General features: G+C 40.9%; 1 protein-coding gene across 4 annotated transcripts in view; it reads right to left on the bottom strand.

The window, feature by feature from the left end:
- Positions 1-14,093: 14,093 nt before the first annotated feature.
- Positions 14,094-23,929, bottom strand: part of LOC110508667 (solute carrier family 12 member 7) — a 79,098-nt gene continuing 69,262 nt past the window's right edge. Inside the window, exons 22-26 of one of the 4 annotated variants that reach the window (XM_021589369.2) lie at positions 23,570-23,704; positions 22,464-22,639; positions 22,037-22,051; positions 17,581-17,714; positions 14,094-15,120 (exon numbers count right to left, since the gene is read on the bottom strand). In XM_021589369.2, the coding sequence (XP_021445044.1) occupies positions 15,029-15,120; positions 17,581-17,714; positions 22,037-22,051; positions 22,464-22,639; positions 23,570-23,704 (552 nt within the window). In that variant the 3' untranslated portion in view covers positions 14,094-15,028. The remainder of the gene's footprint in view (positions 15,121-17,580; positions 17,715-22,036; positions 22,052-22,463; positions 22,640-23,569; positions 23,705-23,929) is intronic. The other 3 variants (XM_036967035.1, XM_036967036.1, XM_021589370.2) reach the window with 3 other exon arrangements.

The following is a 23,929-nucleotide window of genomic DNA, read 5'->3' as shown; positions in this document are numbered from 1 at the left end:
ATCTCCACAAATTCCTGATTCCAATTCAGTTGATATGCATCTACACCAGACACATCCAGAACTCTACGGGTATACATTTTTAAAAGGATGTGATCTCTGAAAATTAAAGTCTTTTAGCTTAGATCATTTGACATCATTATTGGATGGTCAGCGGTCATCGATCTAACATAATGTAATCATTTTGGATCAACTGGTTTTTATTACATTACATTACATAGTTGTTTATGACATGTTTCCAAGAGAGCTGGGGGGAAAAAAACTCTTATGGATGCATTCCTGATGGAGATTTTATGTTGTGAAGTTACAATCCACTTTGACAATTTGCCTGATTGTTATTCTAGCTGGACTCCTAACCAGTCAGCAACTCGTTCCTCTGCATCCTGACAAAACTGCACGACATACCCACACCAAAGCCAATTACATTATGTCATAACAGAACTAGTGGTATAGCCACACTGACAATAGTGAAGAGGGTGAGCAAGTTTTATGGCAAAAAGCAAATAGGTTTCAATGAACAGAGTTGGTTGGCCCAGTTCAACAGTTTAAAGAGATCCAAGTGTTATTATCTCAAGCAGGGAATGGACAAGTAGAGAAAACATGGTCAGGATCCTTCTGGCCCAAAGCTACATTCAGATCTATCTGCCTATAATAACCTTAATCTCAGCAAGCACAGAGAAGAGGCTGTGAGGCCATGCTGTTTTCAGTGAAAATGGTTGGGATGTTAACAAACTACAATTAGTAGAGCTTGGAATTAAAGGGTTCATAATCTACCTTTAAACTGAGAAGAATGCAGACAACCTGGCACATTTTTTGCCTTATTATTAGAATTGATATGCTCTTCTATCACCTAAGGACAACACCAGCCAGATACCATCTGAACAGTTGTGTCTGTGAAAAATGTATCCTGAAAAAACGATAGAATCTACTGTTTTCATTTTGAGAATCAATTCTTACAATATGTTTTTAAAGAGCATGCTAGGACATCTGATTTGAAGTATTTCGTTCAAGGCCAAGATACATCGACAGATATTACTCCAAGTTTAGCAGGGACCTGGGTTGATTCACATTAAAGTAGCCTCTCGCTCATATGAGATTTGGTTCTGGGTTGCCAGATTAGCATGAAAGTTACACTTACTATACTTTTTTGGAGACCACAACAAACACTACCCTCTGCATTTCTGTGGATTTTCCTCTCATAAGGCTTTAAAACTTGTGTCATGATACCTGCATGAGGTTTTGAGCAGCACCGGTCTCCTCAACCTCTGTCTTCTACAACCCCATGTGTTGGGAAAGAGAGCTAGGAAATCTGAGAAATGAGACTTGATAACCCTAACCCACTAAAAAATGGATTACTTCATTAATGCCACTTTAATAATGATGTCAACATATCTTGCACTCCTCATCCCAGATATATATATACGGTATATACTGTATTTTATTGCATCTATTGCATTTTGCCTATGTCGGTCGGTCATGGCCCATCCATATATTTATATGTATATATTCTTATTCCATCCCTTTAATTCAATTTGTGTGTATTAGGTAGCTGTTGTGGAATTGCTAGATTACTTGTTAGATATTGCTGCACTGTCAGAACTAGAAGCACAAGCATTTCGCTAAACTCGTAATAACATCTGCTAACCATGTGTATGTGACCAATAAAATCTGATTTGACACACACACACTCACTTTAGCCCCCAGTATTTTATTCAATGTCTGGTAGCATCACAGTTTATGAAAAACTAGTTTGTATTTCATATATACAGTTATATACTGCATCAGTGGAAAATGCACTTCTGTACTTCCCTTAGTAGGAGGAAAGCGTATATAAAATGAGTGACAAAATAACACTTTCTGTAGTGTGCCCTCCCCCACCCCATACCTCTGAAGCAGCCTCTTATAGACATGGTGCGTATAATTCTGGAAAAGGGGACCCACTCTGTTATACTTCTGTCAGGCTGATCATCTCTGGAGCAGCCAGGGTGACACTGAGCTGAAACGGCCCAAGTCTACTCTCTTTAAGTCACAGACCATCAAACAAACAGAAGAGAGATGAAGCACGGATTTGGGGAGGGGGCGTGACCTGATTTAAATGTTTAAAAATCACAACAAAGTGGAGAAGTTTGATAACTGGGTAACGGTTATGAGGGTGACAACCCACCGGGTACACTATGTACAGTGCATTCGTAAAGTATTAAGACCCTTTTACTTTTCCACCTTTTGTTACATTACAGCCTTATTCTAATAGGGATTAAATAGTTGTTGTCCCCCCCCCCCCCCAATCAACACACAATAACCCACAATGACAAAGCAAAAACAGGTATGTAGAAATTTTGGCAAATGTATAAAAAAATAAACTGAAATATCACATTTACACAAGTGTTCAGACCTTTTACTCAATACTTTGTTGAAGCACCTTTGGCAGCAATTACAGCCTTGAGTCTTCTTGGGTATGAAGCTACAAGCTTGGCTCATCTGTATTTGGGGAGTTTATCCCATTCTTCTCTGCAGATCCTCTAAAACTCTGTCAGGTTGGATGGGGAGCGTTGCTGCACAGCTATTTTCAGGTCTCTCCAGAGATGTTTGATCTGGTTCAAGTCCGGGCTCTGGCTGGGCCACTCAAGTACTGTACATTCAGAGACTTGTCCCGAAGCCACTCCTTCGTTATCTTGGCTGTGTGCTTAGGGTCGTTGTACTGTTGGAAGGTGAACCTTCGCCCCAGTCTGAGGTTCTGAGAGCTCTGGAGCAGGTTTTCATCAAGGATCTTTCTGTACTTTGCTCCATTCATCTTTCCCTTGATCCTGACAAGTCTCCCAGTCCCTGCCGCTGAAACACATCCCCACAGCATGTTGCTGCCACCACCATTCTTCACCGTAGGAATGGTGCCAGGTTTCCTCCAGACGTGACACTTGGCATTCAGGCCAAATAATTAAATCTTGGTTACATCAGACCAGAGAATCTTGTTTCTCATGGTCTGATAGTCATTTAGGTGATTTTTGGCAAACTCCAAGTGGGCTGTCATGTGCCTTTTACTGAGGAGTGGATTCCGTCTGCCCACTCTACCATAAAGGCCTGATTGGTGGAGTGCTGCAGAGATGGTTGTTCTTTTGGAAGGTTCTGCCATCTCCACAGAGGAACTCTGGGGCTCTGTCAGAGTGGCCAAGTTCTTGGTCACCTCCCTGATCAAGGCCCTTCTCCCCTGATTGCTCAGTTTGGCCGGGTCTGAATACTAATGTAAATAAGGTATGTTTTTTATTTTGATGACATTTGCAAATATCTCTAAAAAACGGTTTTTGCTTTGTCATTATAAGGCATTGTGTGTAGATTGATGACATTTTTTTTTCCATTTTAAAAACAAGGCTGTAACATAAAATGTGGGAAAAGTGATGGCGATAACTAGGTCGCATTTGGTTGAGACGTTGATCAATGAGATTACAACCGATCTTCACCCACTCAAAACGACAGCCAAGAGTGAGTTGAATTTCCAGTGTGTTATCATTTTGATCCCATGTGTGATCAAAAGGTGTGATCATTGAAGTCCTTTTTCACAATATAATCAAATTAAAGAAATTAAAGAAACAATGTTTAGCCCGTGTTGAGCATTTGTCCATAATGTCTCATCTTCATGTCAGTAAATATCTTTATGCACCTGGGGAAAAACCTTTTGGTACGGAGAATCTAAGTCTGACATACAGTAGGTCTGGACTGAAATCATTGCAGTCCTCATCCATGGCCTAAAGGAGGGTTCTACACTCATTGGGATGGCAATCATACATCGTCCACCTGTAATGTAATCATGTATTGTATTTTACAGCATTGTACGTACAGTTGAAGTCGAACGTTTACATACACCTTAGCAAAATACATTTAAACTCCGTTTTTCACAATTCCTGACATTTAATCTAAGTAAACATTCCCAGTCTTACGTCAGTTCGGATCCCCACTTTATTTAAAAAATGTGAAATGTCAGAATAATAGTAGAGAGAATGTAACGGGATTCTTCCTGGGAAGGAGAGGCGGACAAAAATGCAGCGTGGTTGAAGTTCATGTTTTTTAATAAGAAGAAAACTCAACATGAACATAATACAAAACAATAAACGTGGTAAACCCGAAACAGCCCTATCTGGTGCAACAAACACAAAGACAGGAAACAACCACCCACAAAACCCAACACAAAACAGGCTACCTAAATATGGTTCCCAATCAGAGACAATGACTAACACCTGCCTCTGATTGAGAACCAAACATAGAAATAGACACACAACATCGAATGCCCACTCAGATCACACCCTGACCAAACACCCTGACCAAACATAGAAACATACAAAGCAAACTATGGGCAGGGTGTGGCAGAGAATGCTTTATATCAGCTTTCATTTCTTTCATCACATTCCCAGTGGATCAGAAGTTTACATACACTCAATTAGTATTTGGTAGCATTGCCTTCAAATTGTTTAACTTGGGTCAATTGTTTCGGGTAGCCTTCCACAAGCTTCCCACAATAAGTTGGGTGAATTTTGGTCCATTCCTCCTGACAGAGCTGGTGTAACTGAGTAAGGTTTGTAGGCCTCCTTGCTCGCACACGCTTTTTCAGTTCTGCCCACAAATTTTCTATATGATTGAGGTCAGGGCTTTGTGATGGCCACTCCAATACCTTGACTTTGTTGTCCTTAAGCCATTTTGCAACAACTTTGGAAGTATGCTTGGGAGCATTGTCCATTTGGAAGACCCATTTGCGACCAAGCTTTAACTTCCTGACTGATGTCTTGAGATGTTGCTTCAATATATCCACATAATTTCCCTCCCTCATGATGCCATCTATTTTGTGAAGTGCATCAGTTCCTCCTGCAGCAAAGCACCCCCACAACATGATGCTGCCACCCCCGTGCTTCACGGTTGGGCTGGTGTTCTTCGGCTTGCAAGCACCCCCCTTTTCCTCCAAACATAACGATGGTCATTATGGCCAAACAGTTCTATTTCTGTTTCATCAGACCAGAGGATATTTCTCCAAAAGGTACGATCTTTGTCCCCATGTGCAGTTGCAAACCGTAGTCTGGATTTTTTATGGCGGTTTTGGTTTCTTTTAAGACTATTTATACTGTGGTTTAAAGATACCAGTTTCCTCCAGCATCTTCAATGTCCTTTGCTGTTGTTCTGGGATTGATTTGCACTTTCTCACTAAAGTACGTTAATCTCTAGGCTCCTTCCTGAGCGGTATGACGGCTGCGTGGTCCCATGGTGTTTATACTTGCATACTATTGTTTGTACAGATGAACATGGTACCTTCAGGCACCCAGACTTGTGGAGGTCTACAATTTATTTTCTGAGGTCTTGGCTGATTTCTTTTGATTTTCCCATGATGTCAAGAAAAGCGGCACTGAGTTTGAAGGTAGGCCTTGAAATACATCCACTGGTACACCTCAAATTGACTCAAATGATGTGAATTAGCCTATCATAAGCTTCCAAAGCCATGACATCATTTTCTGGAATTTTCCAAGCTGTTTAAAGGCACAGTCAACTTAGTGTATGTAAAACTTCTGACCCACAGGAATTGTGATACAGTGAATTATAAATTAAATAATCTGTCTGTAAACAATTGTTGGAAAAATGACTTGTGTCATGCACAAAGTAGATGTCCTAACCGACTTGCCAAAACTATAGTCTGTTAATAAGAAATTTGTGGAGTGGTTGAAAAATGAGTTTTAATGACTACAACCTAAGTGTATGTAAACTTCCGACTTCAACAGTTGAAAATCTGAGGTTGTTTTAAAGGTACAAATTCAACATCCTTTTTTGTTCTATTGGTTTGTCTGTTGAAATGTTGTTACCATGATGACATAATCCTGCATTTGAAATTTCACCCTCAAACCAACAGTTTACATTGAACTTTTTTTCAAATCCAATTTGCGTTGACAAATTACTTTGAAGCAACATTGATTTAACTGATCTGTGCCCAGTGGAAAAACTCTTTAATGTGTCTATGATCTCAAACCCATTCTGTATCCCAAATGCTAAATCAGTCTGTTCAGTTTAGTTCTCACAGCATCACTTTACTAAGGACGCTAAAAGCAGCCATTGAGCAAAAAGAGGATTCCCCTTCCCCATTCAGACTAAAAACAAAATAGCACAAAACAAAGTGCAAGGCAATTTAGGTCCCAAAGTAATGTGGCATAATGTTAACAGAGGGCTAAAATAGTATTATAACACCCCCATCATGCCATTTATAAGTGGGTCAAGTGTAAAATAATTGCATAAAATCTTGTGATAATAATAATAATCAACCCATAAAGGGAATCAAAACACCATGGAGATCTTAGTCTTTCTGGAAGTTCCTGCCAAATCCTAATTTGTCTGGTTTGTTCACGCTTCACAGTACACCCATATTCGAGAACGGTCTGTGAGGGAGGAGAGTCTTAGCGAAGGCTTCTCTGACAAGTAATGGGTGGCTGTACTGTCCTAATTGGGAAAACACAAAAAAAAAACATCAAACATGGCTTGCTTGATTTAAATGCTCATGTGCCTTTAGGCAGAAATGCATGTTGTTAGATGCAATATACTTCCTTCTAGAACATTTGTTAGCATTTTCTCTGTGACCATTTAGTCTGGAAGGACTTACATAATAATAGTTGGTTTAACACAGTAGCTATTTGTGCTGGGCTGTTGGGACAGTTTCAGAGGTTGTTAGGCATTGATTCCCAGCCACATGATAAATAAGCCTTGCCAGTGGAAAGCACCCAAGCAGAAAAAGGACATCATCATGGGAAATGTAATAGGATGTGCTTCAACAGCTACATGTTCAAATCAAATTTTATTGCTCACATACACTGTACACATGGTAAGCAGATGTCATTGCAAGTGTAGCGAAATGCTTGTGCTTCTAGTTCCAACAGTGCAGTAATATCTAACAAGTAATCTAACAATTCAAGAACAACTACCCAAAGGGATGGAATAGGAATATATACACTACCGTTCAAAAGTTTGGGGTCACCTAGAAGTTTCCTTGTTTTTGAAAGAAAAGCAATTTTTTGCCCATTTAAAATAAAATCAAATTGATCAGATGGGTGGGGTTATATCCTTCCTGTTTGGCCCTGTCTGGGGGTGTCCTCAGATGGGGCCACAGTGTCTCCTGACCCCTCCTGTCTCAACCTCCAGTATTTATGCTGCAGTAGTTTGTGTGTCGGGGGGCTAGGGTCAGTTTGTTATATCTGGAGTACTTCTCCTGTCCTATTTGGTGTCCTGTGTGAATTTAAGTGTGCTCTCTCTAATTCTCTCTTTCTTTCTCTCTCTCAGAGGACCTGAGCCCTAGGACCATGCCTCAGGACTACCTGACATGATGACTCCTTGCTGTCCCCAGTCCACTTGGCCGTGCTGCTGCTCCAGTTTCAACTGTTCTGCCTTATTATTATTGGACCATGCTGGTCATTTATGAACATTTGAACATCTTGGCCATGTTCTGTTATAATCTCCACTCGGCACAGCCAGAAGAGGACTGGCCACCCCACATAGCCTGGTTCCTCTCTAGGTTTCTTCCTAGGTTTTGGCCTTTCTAGGGAGTTTTTCCTAGCCACTGTGCTTCTACACCTGCATTGCTTGCTGTTTGGGATTTTAGGCTGGGTTTCTGTACAGCACTGAGATATCAGCTGATGTACGAAGGGCTATATAAATACATGTTGATTTGATCAGAAATACAGTGTAGACATTGTTAATGTTGTAAATGAATATTGTAGCTGGAAACGGCTGATTCTTTTATGGAATATCAACATAGGAGTCCCATTATCAGCAACCATCACTCCTGTGTTCCAATGACACGTTGTGTTAACTAATCCAAGTTTATAATTTAAAAAAGGTTAACTGATCATTAGAAAACCCTGTCGCAATTATGTTAGCACAGCTGAAAACTGTTATTCTGATTAAAGAAGCAATACAACTGGCCTTCTTTAGACTAGTTGAGTATCTGGAGCATCAGCATGTGGGTTCGATTAGGCTCCAAATGGCCAGCAACAAATAACTTTCTTCTGAAACTCGTCAGTCTATTCTTGTTCCGAGAAATTAAGGCCATTCCATGCGAGAAACTGCCAAGAAACTGAAGGTCCTGTACAATGCTGTGTACTACTCCCTTCACAGAAGATCAATTAGCCTTTTAAAATTATACATTTGAATTAGCTAACACAATGTGCCATTGGAAGACACGAGTGATGGTTGCTGATAATGGATCTCTGTACGCCTACGTAGATATTCCATTAAAAATCAGCCGTTTCCAGCTACAATAGTCATTTACAACATTAACAATGTCTACACTGTATTTCTGATCAATTTGATGTTATTTTAATGGACATTTTATTTTATTTCTAAATGACCAAACTTTTGAACGGTTGTGTACATCTAAATATATGCGATGACTGAGCGGGATAGGCAAGATGCAATAGATATATACATATGAAATAAGTAAAGTGGCATTATTAGCGACTAGTAATCCATTTATTAAAGTGGCCAATGATTTCAAGTCTGTATGTAGGCAGCAGCCTCTCTGTGTTAAGTAATGGCTGTTTAACAGTCTGATGGCCTTGAGATAGATGTTTTTCAGTCTCTCGACCCCAACTTTGATGGTCCTGTACTAACCTTGCCTTCTGGATGGCAGCGTGGTGAACAGGCAGTGGCTCGGGTGGTTGTTGTCCTTGATGATCTTTTTGGCCTTTGTGACATCGGGTGCTGTAGATGTCCTGGAGGGCAGGTAGTTTGAACACGGTGATGCGTTGTGCAGACCGCACCACCCTCTGGAGAGCTCTGCGGTTGTGGGCGGTGCAGTTGCCGTACCAGGCGGTCATACAGCCCGAAAGGATGCTCTCGATTGTGCATATGTAAAAGTTTGTGAGGGTTTTAGGTGACAAGCCTAATTTCTTCAGTCTCCTGAGGTTGAAGAGGCACTGTTGCGCCGCCTTCACCACACTGTGTGTGGGTGGACCATTTCAATTTTCCGTCATGTGTACACTGAGGAACTTAAAACATTCCACCTTCTCCATTGCTGTCCCGTCAATGTGGATGGGGGGGTGCTCCTTCTGCTGTTTCCTGAAGTCCACGATCATCTCTTTTATTTTCCTGACACCACACTCCAAGGGCCCTCACCTCCACCCTGTAGGCTGCCTCGTCGTTGTTGGTTATCAAGCCTACCACTGTAGTGTCGTCTGCAAACTTGATGATTGAGTAGGAGGCGTGCATGGCCACGCAGACATGGGTGAACAGTGAGTACAGGAGGGGGCTGAGCACACACCCTTGTCAGGCCCCAGTGTTGAGGATCAGTGGTGGAGATGTTGTTTCCTACCTTCAGCACCTGGGGGCGGCATGTCAGGAAGTCCAGGGCCCAATTGCACAGGGCTGGGTTGAGAGCCAGGGGCACAAGCTTAATGATGAGCTTGGAGGGTACTATGGTGTTGAATGCTGAGCTGTAGTCAATGAACAGCATTCTTACATAGGTATTCCTCTTGTCCAGATGGGACAGGGCAGTGTGCAGTGTGATGGCATCGTCGGTGGACCTATTGGGGCGGTATGCAAATTGAAGTGAGTGTTGGAAAGTCTTGTCAAATTAATGTCATGACGTTATGATGGTATGATACAGGGGATGTTGGCTAAAAGTACAAAATTTGAGTGCAATACAGTTTTCCAGTCCCAAAGTGAGTCTACTTTAACTTTAAGAACTACATTTGAACATGAAAGGAAACGGTAAATACTATGCTAACGATGGTTGATGTATAGAACTAAAATGAGTCATAAGAGATATGTACTCCAGCTATACTATCAAATTAATTATGCTACTGATAACTTTACATTGAAAAACATGAACTCAGTCATTCTGATATTCATTCTTTCATATCATCTTTGGCACGTTATAGACCATCTGAATCTCTAGGGCTCATATTAGTACACATGCGAGCAAAATAGGCTGACATGTTTTCATCTCCCACTATACTTCTATGAGGTGGATTACAGTATATAATAGGCCAGCAACATGCAATACTGTAACAAACAAATGTATAGTATAATTTTTTTTAAAGTGACAATCTTTGCATTCATCTACCATCTATCTTAAAATGATGGATTTAGACACCATGTACCTTATATTTCTTCCATATTCAGCTTACTCTTATTGTAAAAAATCTTTCGGATGGAACGTTAAACGGGTGTCCGGACTCTCTAAGGTCATTAAAGATCCCATGGCACTTATCGTAAGAGTAGGGGTGTTAACCCTGGTGTCCTGGCTAAATTCCCAATCTGGCCCTCAAACCATCACGGTCACCTAATAATCCCCAGTTTACAATTGGCTCATTCATCCCTCTCCCCTGTAACTATTCTCCAGGTCATTGCTGCAAATGAGAACGTGTTCTCAGTCAATTTACCTGGTAAAATAACAGATAAATAAAAACATTTAAAAGTTATACTTAAAACTGGTTCACAAGCAGATTTGTAAGAATGTCTCACCACATGTTCAAGAATGGCTTTATTCAGATTACAACCTCTAATTTTCAGTTATTTGAAAATGGAATCTCGAAAAAAATAAAAATGTCACTATTTTTTTAAACGAGCCATAGAAAGTTGGATGCAATTTCAGTTTAATCCACCAGAAAAGACAGAACAAATATAACAACAAATATTATGGTTAAACTCAAATATACTGATTGATTAAAAAAAACTAAAATTATATCATAAATAGGACTGGTGGAGTCACACATGCAGCGAACAAAAATATATGGAAATGTCTGCTGTACAACCAACTAATTGCAGCATTACCGCAAAAATGGAAGAGGCATGTGGAAAGGGGAGAATGTAAGGAACTTCTCTGTCAGCCCTTCATTAAAGACCAAAATTGGTTAAAGAAAATTGTGATAAATAAAAAAGTATACCAGTTTAATTTAAGATCGCAAAAATGGACAGCTGTGCCATACAAATTGCAAAGTAGTCGGGAAGATATTTTTAGTGTACCAATTTCATGGCACATGGTTTATGAACTGATACACAAAACGATTCCGGATTCAAAACTTTTTTCAATTAATATTATTATACAAAAATCTTGCAACCAATAGAACGTTATATATATGGGGGACACAACCGTCCCAGCTCTGCACATTTTTCTGCAAAGAGAATCATTAGATCATTTGTTGTGGTACTGTCAATATGTATCTGGTTTTTGGTCGCAGGTTCAGGGATGGCTCTTGAATTGCAACATTTACCTGGAGCTAACTACAAATAGCACTGCTAGCTAATTTGAAAAGTCATAGTCAATCGATCAATAATATAATAATACTCTTAGCAAAAATGTTTCTTTAATTTACCATTTGTAGAAACTATGATAATAGAACATTTCAGAACTTTTGTGAAACATCACAGCTGAAAAATGAATGGCAAATCATTTTGAAGAGTGGGACTAAAAGTAACAAGATAACTCATGTAAAATATACTGTTTCCATAAAATGTACATAGGTTCATAACTTCTGTGAAACCGCACAGTTAAAAATATATGGCCAATAGAAATCAAACTGGATGGTCTTCATAGATAGATGTGAGGGATTGAGGGTAGCTGAAGGATAAAAAAAACTATTACATACATACGGTTGAAGTCGGAAGTTTACATACACTTAAGTTGAACTCATTAAAACTTGTTTTTCAACCACTCCACACATTTCTTGTTAACCAACTATAGTTATGGCAAGTTGGTTAGGAAACTCTAATTTTTCCAACAATTGTTTACAGACAGATAATAGCACTTATAATTCACTGTATCACAATTCCAGTGGGTCAGAAGTTTTACATACACTAAGTTGACTGTGCCTTTAAACAGCTTGGAAAATTCCAAAAAATGATGTCATGGCTTTAGAAGCTTCTGATAGGCTAATTGGCATAATTTGAGTCAAGTGGAGGTGTAGCTATATCAACATAACCTAAAAGGCAGCTCAGCAAGGAAGAAGCCACTGCTCCAAAACCGTCATAAAAAAAGCCAGACTACGGTTTGCAACTGCACATGGGGACAAAGATAGTACTTTTTGGAGAAATGTCCTCTGGGCTGATGAAACAGAAATAAAACAGTTTGGCCATAACGACCATCATTATGTTTGGAGGAAATAGGGGGAGGCTTGCAAGTCAAAGAACACCATCCCAACCGTGAAGCACAGGAATGTTAAAAGCGTGTGCGAGCAAGTAGGCCTACAAACCTGGCAGCATCATGTTGTGGGGGTGCTTTGCTGCAGGAGGGACGGGTGCAATTCACAAAATAGATGGCATTATGAGGGAGGGAAATTATGTGGATATATTGAAGCAACATCTCAAGACATCAGTCAGGAAGTTGAAGCTTGGTCGCAAATGGGTCTTCCAAATGGACAATGACCCCAAGCATACTTCCAAAGTTGTGGCAAAATGGCTTAATGACAATAAAGGTATTGGAATGGCCATCACAAAGCCCTGACCTCAATCCTATAGAACATTTGTGGACAGAACTGAAAAAGTGTGTGCGAGCAAGGAGGCTCACAAACCTGACTCAGTTACACCAGCTCTGTCAGGAGGAATGGGCCAAAATTCACCCAACTTATTGTGGGAAACTTGTGAACGGTTACCTGAAACGTTTGACCCAAGTTAAACAATTTAAAGGCAATGCTACCAAATACTCATTGAGTGAAGGGAAACTTCTGACCCACTGGGAATGTGATGAAAGAAATAAAAGCTGAAATAAATAATTCTCTCTACTATTATTCTGACACTTAACTGACCTAAGACAGGGAATTTTTACTAGGATTGAATGTCAGGAATTGTGAAAAACTGAGTTTAAATGTATTTGGCTAAGCTGTATGTAAACTTACGACTTCTCTCTCTCACACACACACACACACAAATGTTTGGGACACAGCTACTCATTCAAGGGTTTTTATTTATTTTGTTACTATTTTCTACATTGTAGAACAATAGTGAAGACATCAAAACTATTAGGAAGGCTTTTTCAACAGCTCTCTCTTGAAGGAGATCCCACATATGCTGAGTACTGCTTTTCCTTCACTCAGCGGTCCAACATCCCAATTGGGCTGAGGTTGGGTGATTGTGGGGGCCAGGTCATCTGATGCTGCACTCCAATACTCTTATTCGTCAAATAGTGCAAACACAGCCTGGAGGTGTGTTTTGGGTCATTGCCCTGTTGAAAAACAAATGATAGTCCCACTAAGCGCAAACCAGATGGGATGGAGTATCGCTGCAGAATGCAGTGTCACCAGCAAAGAACCCCCACACCTCCTCCTCCATGCTTCACGGTGGGAACCACACATGCAGAGATCATCCGTTCACCTACTTCGCGTCTCACAAAAGACACGGCGGTTGGAAACAAAAATAAAACATTTGGACTCAGTACTTTAGTTCAGACCAAAGTACAGACTTTTACCAGTCTAACGTCCATTGCTCGTGTTTCTTGGCCAAATCAAGTCTCTTCTTCTTGTTGGTCTCCTTTAGTAGTAGTTTCTATGCAGCAATTCGACCATGAAGGCCTGATTTACGCAGTCTCCTCTAAACTTTGAATGTTGAGATTTCTGTTTGTTACTTGAACTTTGTGAAACATTTATTTGGACTGCAATCTGAGGTGCAGTTAACTCGAATTACTTATCCTCTGCAGCAGAGGTTACTCTGGGTCTTCCTTTCCTGTGGCGGTCCTCATGAGAGCCAGTTCCATCATAGCGCTTGTTGATTTTTCCGGATTGACTGACCTTCTTGTCTTACAAAGTAATGGTGGACTGTCGTTTCTCTTTTCTTATTTAAGCTGCTTTTGCCATAATATGGACTTGGTCTTTTACCAAATAGGGCTATCTTCTGTATAAAACCCCTTCCTTGTCACAACATAACTGATGGTCTCAAACGCATTAAGGAAAGAAATTCCGCAAAATAACTTAAGGCACACCTGCTAATTGAAATTCATTCCAGGGTACTACCTCATTGGTTAAGAGAATGCCAAGAGTGTGCAAAGCTATCATTAAGGCAAAGGGTGGCTACTTTGAAGAATCTCAAATATAAAATATATTTAGTTTTGTTTAACACTTTTTTGGTTACAACATGATTCCATGTGTGTTATTTCATAGTTCTGATATCTTCACTATTATTCTACAATGTAGAAAACAGTCAAATATAAAGAAAAACCCTGGAATGAGTAGGCGTGTCCAAACTTTTGACTGGTACTGTGTAATATATATAAAAATGTAGAGGTTTGAGGTTTGGAAGCCACAATCCATCTGCGATATTAAAGCTGATCTACCACCTAAAAGAAAATATATATTGACAAAAATAATATCAATCAACATTTTTTTTGGCTGACATTGTTTACCGATTGACGGTCTATGACTGAAATAATGACGCACAACCAAATTTCACCTCGTGTATAACAGAAAGTTGAGACCCCGACTAAGTTCCTTTTTTGTTCACAAGAGGCTGTGGGGCCCAACGCGACCGCTTATGCTTAAGGCCAGTTCTACCAAATGGCACCCTATTCCCGATATAGTGCATTACATTTGACCAGGGCCCATAAGAGCTCTCGTCAAAAGTAGTGCACTACAGGGCAAGTGGCTCACTCCAGAGCACAACCACAGTAGGCTGCCTAACTTGGGATTTAAACACCCGTCTACTATCTGGACTTACAAGCTACATCCTATGTCAGCTAGGCTAGACCATACTACATTAGAGTCCTGAGCCATGTAATCCGAGGTCATCTCTATCCATCCTAATATCATTACTTATGCACTTTGTTCAACTGAAAGAATTCCTATTCCTAACGACTGACAATAAGAAATGGAAAGATTATCCAGAGTGCCCTCTGTTGTCCTCCAGTCAGCAGCAGTGTGTGCTTAGTCTGCTCCGCGTGTGGAGGCAGCCCCCTACTATCCTCCCATACTACAGTATAGGGGCGACCCACTCCTCTCCTGGCACTGTGGTGGAGGCTGAGGCCCAGCCATTTGTCCGGATGACCTCGCCGGATTCTCTGAGGCTGCACCATACCCGCCCGTGTCTGTTGGCGCTAGGAATAGATTGTTATCACCTCCCTGCCTCCGCCACGTACCAGCAGCACACGGTCCAGTCCATCCATAAGAACCTCCAGAAACTCCATGTCTACAGGCCATGTGGTCAAGGAGAAACAACCGCATAGACACTGACGTGGAAGAGTACTAATGGTACAGTGATTTGAAATATCAAAAGTAAAAGTCATGGGGGCAATAACCTAAAAGTCTTTAATTTTAATTTAGATGCAGACACCTCAAAGCAGTTCCTCATCAACAGTTCATGCCTATGTACAATGCCGTCTGTGAAAATGTATTGCGGATTCTCTATATTTGCATATTCTTTACACTGAATGTTATCAGATCTTCAACCAAAACCAAATATTAAATAAAGGGAACCTGAGTTAACTAATAACATTTGTATACTTGAAAAGTTACGCAACATTGGTGCTGAGCAATTACTAGATTATTTTATTTTTTTTACTAATTGACCAATGTCTATAACACTATACAAAAGTATGTGGACACCCCTTTGCTGACAGGTGTATAAAATCAAGCACACAGCCATGCAATCTCCATAGACAAACATTGGTCATAGAATGGCCTTACTGAAGAGCTCAGTGACTTTCGAAGTGACACTGTCATAAGATGCCACCTTTCCGACAAGTCAGTATGTCAAATTTCTGCCCTGCTAGAGCTGCCACGGTCAACTGTAAGTGCTGTTTCTATGAAGTGGAAATGTGTAGGAGCAACAACAGCTCAGCCGCGAAGTGGTAGGCCACACAAGCTCACAGAACGGGACCGCCGAGTGCTGTATGCACATAAAAATCACCTGTCCTCGGTTGCAACACTCACTATCAAGTTCCAAACTGCCTCTGGAAGCAATGTCAGCACAAGAACTGTTCGCCAGGAGCTTCATGAAATGGAAATCTTAACAATACAGCACACAATAACATTCTAGATGATTCTGTGCTTCCAACTTTGATTCAGCATGACAATGCCCCTGTGCACAAATCTAGGTCCATACAGAAATGGTTTGTCGAGATCAGTGCGGAAGAAATTGGCTGGCCTGCATAGAGCCCTGACCTCAACCCCATTAAACACATTTGGGATGAATAGGAACGCCGACAGTGAGCCAGGCCTAATCGCCCAACATCAGTGCCCAGCCTCACTAATGCTCGTGGCTCATATGGAAGCAAGTACCCACAGCAATGTTCCAACATCTAGAGGAAAGTCTTCCCAGAAGAGTGGAGGCTGTTATAGCAGGTGTCCACATACTTTTTGTCATGAAGTGTAGTTTAGCACAGAAAACATGGTAATTAACTACAACGATCATAATCCATTGCGTTTCTACTTGTCCGGTGTGTGTGTTTCTTTTACACATGCTATGATAGGTTAGTGTGGGACATAAAGAGAATAGAAAAGAATGTGAGCTCGAGAGGGATAGCAAGCAGTTGCTTCGCCAGGTATCTCTACTTGAAAATACATGATCTGTGATTGATAGTTGGTATTCAGCAGTCATAAAAGTATGCCTTATTTATGTCTGGCGAAAACCCTGCATTCCACAATAAGCTCCTCATACCAAAGGTCAAGCATGGTGGTGGTGGTAGTGTGATGATTTGGGGATGTTTTGCTGCCTCAGGACCTGGACAACTTGCCATCATTGAAGGAACCATGAATTCTGCTTTGTATCAGAGAATTCTACAGGAGAATGTTAGGCCATCTGTCTGAGCTGAAGCCCAGCTGGGTCATGCAACAAGACAATGAACCAAAAACACACAAATTCTACATAAGAATGACTTAAAAGCAACAAATATAACATTGTGGAATGGCCTAGTCAAAGTCCAGACCAAAATCCAATTTAGATGTTGTAGCAGGACCGGAAACGAGCAGTTCATGCTTGAAAAGCGGCAGGTAGCCTAGTGGTTAGAGCGTTGGACTAGTAACCGAAAGGTTGCAAGCTCGAATCCCCGTGCTGGCAAGGTAAAAATCTGTCGTTCTGCCCCTGAACAAGGCAGTTAATCCACTGTTCCTAATGCCATCATTGAAAATAAGAATTTGTTCTTAACTGACTTGCCTAGTTAAATAAAGGTAACAAAAATAAATAAATAAAAAGGGCACAATTGTTACTGAGTTAAAGGAGTTCTGCATGGACCAGTGGACCAAAATTCCTCCACAGAAATTAGAGACTGATCAACATCTACAAGAAGTGTTTGATTGCAGCTAAAAGTGGTACAACCAGTTAATGAGTGTAAGGGGGTAAATACTTTTCCACACAGGGGAACTGAGTGTTGCTTAATTTTGTTTAATAAATAAATAGGTATCCAATTTTTGTGTTATTTGTTCAGTCCCTGTATCTAATATTATGTTTTGGTTGAAGATCTGTTAACATTCAGCGTGAAAAATTTGCAAAAATAGAGAAAATTAAAGGTAGAAAATGTGTTTTCACAGCACTGTACATCATAGCTTCAGTCCCTGTCAGTCTATTTATTACTGTAAGATGATACTGACTCAGACAGTGGACACTCCGTTATCCAGTTCAGAGTATACTAGTGGTTTAAAAAAAGGATACAATTCTCGTCACCACCCTTGTTTTTGGGCGGTCCAGGCATGTTCAGCAGCACCAGCTGAGCTCCCTGGGATTTGTTGACCACAACCTCATTCAACTTGACCGCGGTGTGCATCCTCCTCACGTTAGACTGGTTCCTACAAAATAGGAAAAATAACAGGTTAAACTCAAGAATAACAACTTTCATGTCTTCTACTTGGATTGAGCCCCAAAAGGCACCGTTTTTTAAATTGCCAGCAGCATACCACCCTGCATACCACTGCTGGCTTGCTTCTGAAGCTAAGCAGGGTTGGTCCTGGTCAGTTCCTGGATGGGACACCAGGTGCTGCTGGTGTTGTAGGGCCAGTAGGAGGCACTCTTTCCTCTGGTCTAAAAAAATATCCCAATGCCCCAGGGCAGTGATTGGGTACACTGCCCTGTGTAGGGTGCTGTCTTTCGGGTTGGGACGTTAAACGGGTGTCCTGACTCTGAGGTCATTAAAGATCCCATGGCACTTATCGTAAGAGTAGGTGTGTTAACCCCGGTGTCCTGGCTAAATTCCCAATCTGGCCCTCAAACCATCACGGTCACCTAATAATCCCCAATTTACATCCCCCTCCTCTCCCCTGTAACTATTCCCCAGGTCGTTGCTGCAAATAAGAACGTGTTCTCAGTCAACTTACCTGGTAAAATAACAGATAAATAAATACATTTTCCCTATATAGTGCACTAAAATTTGACCAGGCCCTGGTCAAATGTAGTGCATTATATAAGGAATAGGGATACATTGTATGCCTTATATTCTACTACAGGCTTCTACTATAAACATGACATCATACCTGTCATAAGCATTCATGATACGTGACTTGACGGTATCATGGCAAAAATGTACAGTAAGCCAATTAGCTACCCTAAGTAATGTATAACAAATGCCTCCATAGCCATACTATAGATTATACTGATAAAACATGGTTCAGGAGTAATGTCATGTTGATACTGCATGTAACAGTAGGCTTAACTAAATCTAGTTAAGGAATATTGCAGGCAGAAGTAATTGTTGATTTGACAAGAATAATATCACGCCTCAAGGCATATTTGTTAGATATAGTTGAATTCGGAAGTTTACATACACCTTAGCCAAATACATTTAAACTCAGTTTTTCACAATTCCCGACATTGAATCCTAGAAAAATTCCCAATCTTAGGTCAGTTAGGATCACCACTTTATTTTAAGAATATGAAATGTCAGAATAATAGTAGAGAGAATAATTTATATCAGCTTTTATTTATTTCATCACATTCCCAGTGGGTCAGAAGATTACAATCAATTTAAATACTAATTGAGTGTAACTTGGGTCAAACGTTTGAGGTAGCATTCCACAAGCTTCCCACAATAAGTTGGGGGAATTTTGGATCATTCCTCCTAACAGAGCTGGTGTAACTGAGTCAGGTTTGTAGGCCTCCTTGCTCGCACACACCTTTTCAGTTCTGCCCACACATTTTTTATAGGATTGAGGGCAGGGCTTTATGATGGCCACACAATACCCTGACTTTGTTGTCCTTAAGCCATTTTGCCACAACTTTGGAAGTATGCTTGGGGTCATTGTCCATTTGGAAGACCCATTTGCGACCAAGCTTTAACTTCCTGACTGATGTCTTGAGATGTTGCTTCAATATATCCACATAATTTCCCTCCCTCATGATGCCATCTATTTTCTGAAGTGCACCAGTCCCTCATGGAGCAAAGCACCCCCACAACATGATGCTGCCAACCCTGTGCTTCACGGTTGGGATGGTGTTCTTCGGCTTGCAAGCCTCCCCCTTTTCCCTCCAAACATAACAATGGTCATTATGGCCAAACTATTTTTGTTTCATCAGACCAGAGGACAAAGTACAATCTTTGTCCACATGTGCAGTTGCAAACCGTAATCTGGATTGTTATGGTGGTTTTGGAGCAGTGGCTTCTTCCATGCAGAGCGGCCTTATGACAATATAGGTCTCGTTTTACCGTGGATATAGATACTTTTGTACCGGTTTCCTCTAGCATCTTCACTAGATCCATTGCGGTTGTTCTGGAATTGATTTGCACTTTTCGCACCAAAGTATGTTCATCTCTAGGAGACAGAACGCGTCTCCTTCCTGAGCCGTATGACGGCTGCGTGGTCCCATGGTGTTTATACTTGCAAATTATTGTTTGTACAGATGAACGTGGTAGCTTCAGGTGTTTGGAAACTGCTCCCAAGGATGAACCAGACTTGTGGAGGTCTACAATTTATTTTCTGAGGTCTTGGCTGATTTCTTTTGATTTTCCCATGATGTCATGCAAAGAGGCACTGAGTTTGAAGGTAGGCCTTGAAATACATCTGCATGTACACCTCCAATTGAGTCAAAGGATGTCAGAAGCTTCTAAAGCCATTACATTCCAAGCTGTTTAAAGGCACAGTCAACTTAAGTGTATGTAAACTTCTGACCCACTGGAATTGTGATACAGTGAATTATATATGTATTATTATCTGTCTGTACACAATTGTTGGAAAAATGACTTGTGTCATGCACCAAGTAGATGTCCTAACCGACTTGCCAAAACTATAGTTAGTTAACAAGAAATTTGTGGAGTGGTTGAAAAACGAGTTTTAATGACTCTAACCTAAGTGTATGTAAACTTCCGACTTCAACTGTATTTTTAGTACCAGTCAAAAGTTGACACACCTACTCATTCAAGGGTTTTACTTTATTTGTACTATTTTCTACATTGTATAATAATAGTGAAGACACCAAAACTATGAAAGAATACGGAATCATGTACAGTGGTAAACAACAAAAGTGTTAAACAAATCCAAAAAAAGTAGCCACCCCTTTGTCTTGATGACAGCTTTGCACACTCTTGGCATTCTCTCAACCAGCTTCACGAGGTAGTCACCTGGAATGCATTTCAATTATCAGGTGTGCCTTGTTAAAAGTTAATTTGTGGAATTTCTTTCCTTCTTAAGCCAATCAGTTGTGTTGTGACATGGTAGGTGTGGGTATACAGAGGATAGCCCTATTTTTGTAAAAGACCAAGTCCATATTATGGCAAGAACAGCTCAAATAAGCAAAGAGAATCATTACATTAAGACATGAAGGTCAGTCAATCCGGAAAATTTCAATAACTTTTAAAGTTTCTTCAAGCGCAGTTGCAAAAACCATCAAACACTATTATGAAACTGTCTCTCATAAGAACAGCCACAGGAAAGGAAGACCCAGAATTACCTCTGCTGCAGGGGATAAGTTCATTAGAGTTACATGCACCTCAGATTACAGCCCAAATAAATGCTTCACAGACTTCAAGTAACAGACACATCTCCACATCAACTGTTTAGAGGAGACTGCATAAATCAGGCCTTCATGGTCAAATTGCTGCAAAGAAACCACTACTAAAGGACACCAATAAAAAGAAGAGACTTGCTTGGGCAGAGAAACACAAGCAATGGACATTAGACTGGTGGAAATCTGTCCTTTGGTTTGATGAGTCAAAATTTGATATTTTTGGTTCCAACCGCCGTGTCTTTGTGAGACGCTGAGTAGGTGAATGGATAATCTCTGCATATGTGGTTCCCGCCATGAAGGAGGAGGTGTGATGATGTGGGGGGGTGCTTTGCTGGTGACACCGTCAGTGATTTATTTAGAGTTCAAGGCACACTAAACCAGCATGGCTACCACAGCATTCTGCAGCGATACGCAATCCCATCTGGTTTGCGCTCAGTGGGACTATCATTTGTTTTTCAACAGGAGAATGACCCAAAACACACCTCCAGGCTGTGTAAGGGCTATTTGACCAAGAAGGAGAGGGATGGAGTTCTGCATCAGATGACCTGGCCTCCACAATCACCGGACCTCATCCCAATTGAGATGGTTTGGGATGAGTTGGACAGCAGAGTGAAGGAAAAGCAGCCAACAAGCACTCTGCATGTGTGGGAACTCCTTGAAGACTGTTAGAAAAGCATTCCTCATGAATCTGGTTGAGAGAATGCCAAGAGTGTGCAAAGCTGTCATCAAGGCAAGGGGTGGCTACTTTGAAGAGTCTCAAATATAAAATATATTTAGATTTGTTTGGTTACTACATGATTCCATATGTGTTATTTCATAGTTTTGATGTCTTCACTATTATTCTACAATGTAGATAGAAGTAAAAATAAAGAAACCTTTGAATGAGTAGGTGTGTCCAAACTTTTGACTGGTACTGTATATATGCTTACCATTATAAGCATATATAAAATAGTCTAGGCAAGTTAGGCAAGGTCACACATGCTGAGTGAATGTTATCTTTTCCACGTAAATCAACTAAGAGAGAGAACTATACATGCTGTTGGAAGAGGAGGAGGAGAGAAGTGAAGAAAGACACCACACACCCCTCTTTGCACTAAGAAAAACTATAAGGTCACGACATGAGGGGGGGAAAAGGATCACACACATACTTAAGACTAAGGGAAACTTGACTTACAGACTCTCCCACTCTCTAGAAGAGAGGAAACAAAACAAAACATAGGTATGTTTATAATATATACATCTCACCATGGTTAATCACACATTTCAGACACAAATAGGGAGAACAGGGCATCAATGCAAGGCACACCTGATAATTGACTAGTCTGAACATCCTGAGAACCGAGTATAGTTCAAGTAAAGGTACATCATACTCAGTCTAGATATTTCAAGTATGTAACAGTACTGTAGCTATTGTAACCATTATTCTATATGTGCACTAGACAGGTGCATCTATGGATTGAGTAGTTTCTGTTGGCAGTGCTAATACCATTTTCACACTACCATAACCAGGCCAGTACAGAACAGTAAGACTCAGTTCAGTAGTGTGAAAGGGGTATGTCTGACAGTGTACTGCCGTGTGAGTCTCTAGGGGAGATACTTACGGTTTCATATTGAAGAGGTCCTTCACGCCCACGTTCGGCTCGCCGCGTTTACGGTTCCTCTCGGCGATCAGCTTGTCTTTGGTCCAGGTCATGTGGACATGGTGGTCGGAAGTGGCGGTAGCTGTGTCACTGAGGTTGGCATGGGACTTAGTGCCCAGTTTAGTGATCAGCTGAGCCTGGGGGATAACACTGGTGTCACTACAGACCCAGGCAGGATGCTAAACAAAGCAGTGCCTCCTGTCAGATAGGATCAGGAGGCTGGCACAACTGTAGAATGGAGACTATCCTTATGTTTTGCATTATCGGCAATAATGATAATGTTAATCCAAGCAATAGATCCATAATGGATTATGGATTACATTCTCATGGTTGCATTCGTTCATCTGTCTACTCCATGGAAAAGGCATGAAATATTACTGTACATTTCAATGCTTCAACGTTAAAATAACAAAGCTCCATAAAAACAATGCATGAAATAGAAACAAAATAAAGTGTACTATAGCAAACAATAATAATAAAACATACTACAAATAAATCAAAGTGAAGTTGAAAAATGAAAATGATGGAAACAATTAGGAAAAATGGGATTACATTTCTAATCCAAATTGAAGTTGGAGGCTTGGGGTTGGCGGTTTGGCCAGCGCACCAAGAACGTTCTAAGTTTTTGGTTCTAAGAAGATTGTTGTAAAAAGATCTAAGTGTAATACTTGCTACAAAGTTACTGAGCCGATAACTCTCACGTAAGTGGATGCAGGAGTAGGGTGACAAGGACACAAGAGGACCACAGCCATAGAAATCCTATAATTCAGTTCTCTTTCATTCTTTTGCCACAGTCATATTCATTGAGTAATGGTTCAGGGCGCTGCTTCCAGAAACACATACAGTATTGGGGTACGCTTTTACTGGAACACCTTAGTCATTCCTTACGATTTCCTCAAGAATTGACAAATCACAGCTTTTTTAGAAAAATACTTAATAGCTGTGGCTCTGTCCATGTCAGATACAGGCATGAGGATGGGCTAAAGGGTGGAGAGGGAAGGGAGATTGCTTATGGGATGTTTATGGGATGGTTCTGAGGCAGACACATCACATGGCTGCTGGGCTACCTCCTCATCTTCCCGTATGTCCATGGATATGGACAGGCTTGGGACCTGTAGTGTGTTTGAGGCCTGTAGTGTCTCCACCACGGAGGACTTCTTCTTCTCGATGGAGTTACGTGACTCGTCTGTGATGCTCTGAATCTGAAGCCCAACCCGATGCGAGCCCAGAACATCCAACACAGCAGCAGGAAATCAGGACAGGCCAAAATGTCACAACAGTCAGTCCATATTACGAGCCACAAACAACAAGGAAGAACTACTGTAACAGGAATGAACAAAAATATGATCTATCCCGCGTGTGAAGTGCAACCTTTGTCCCCGTCCTTGATTTAAATACTGTGCATAGGCCTACAGTCAACATTCAAA

The sequence above is a fragment of the Oncorhynchus mykiss genome, chromosome 28 (assembly GCF_013265735.2).
Source record: "Oncorhynchus mykiss isolate Arlee chromosome 28, USDA_OmykA_1.1, whole genome shotgun sequence".
NCBI classification, from domain to species: domain Eukaryota; kingdom Metazoa; phylum Chordata; class Actinopteri; order Salmoniformes; family Salmonidae; genus Oncorhynchus; species Oncorhynchus mykiss.
The sequence above is the reverse complement of the archived record's forward strand: the minus strand, read 5'-3'. Positions and strand labels throughout refer to the sequence as shown.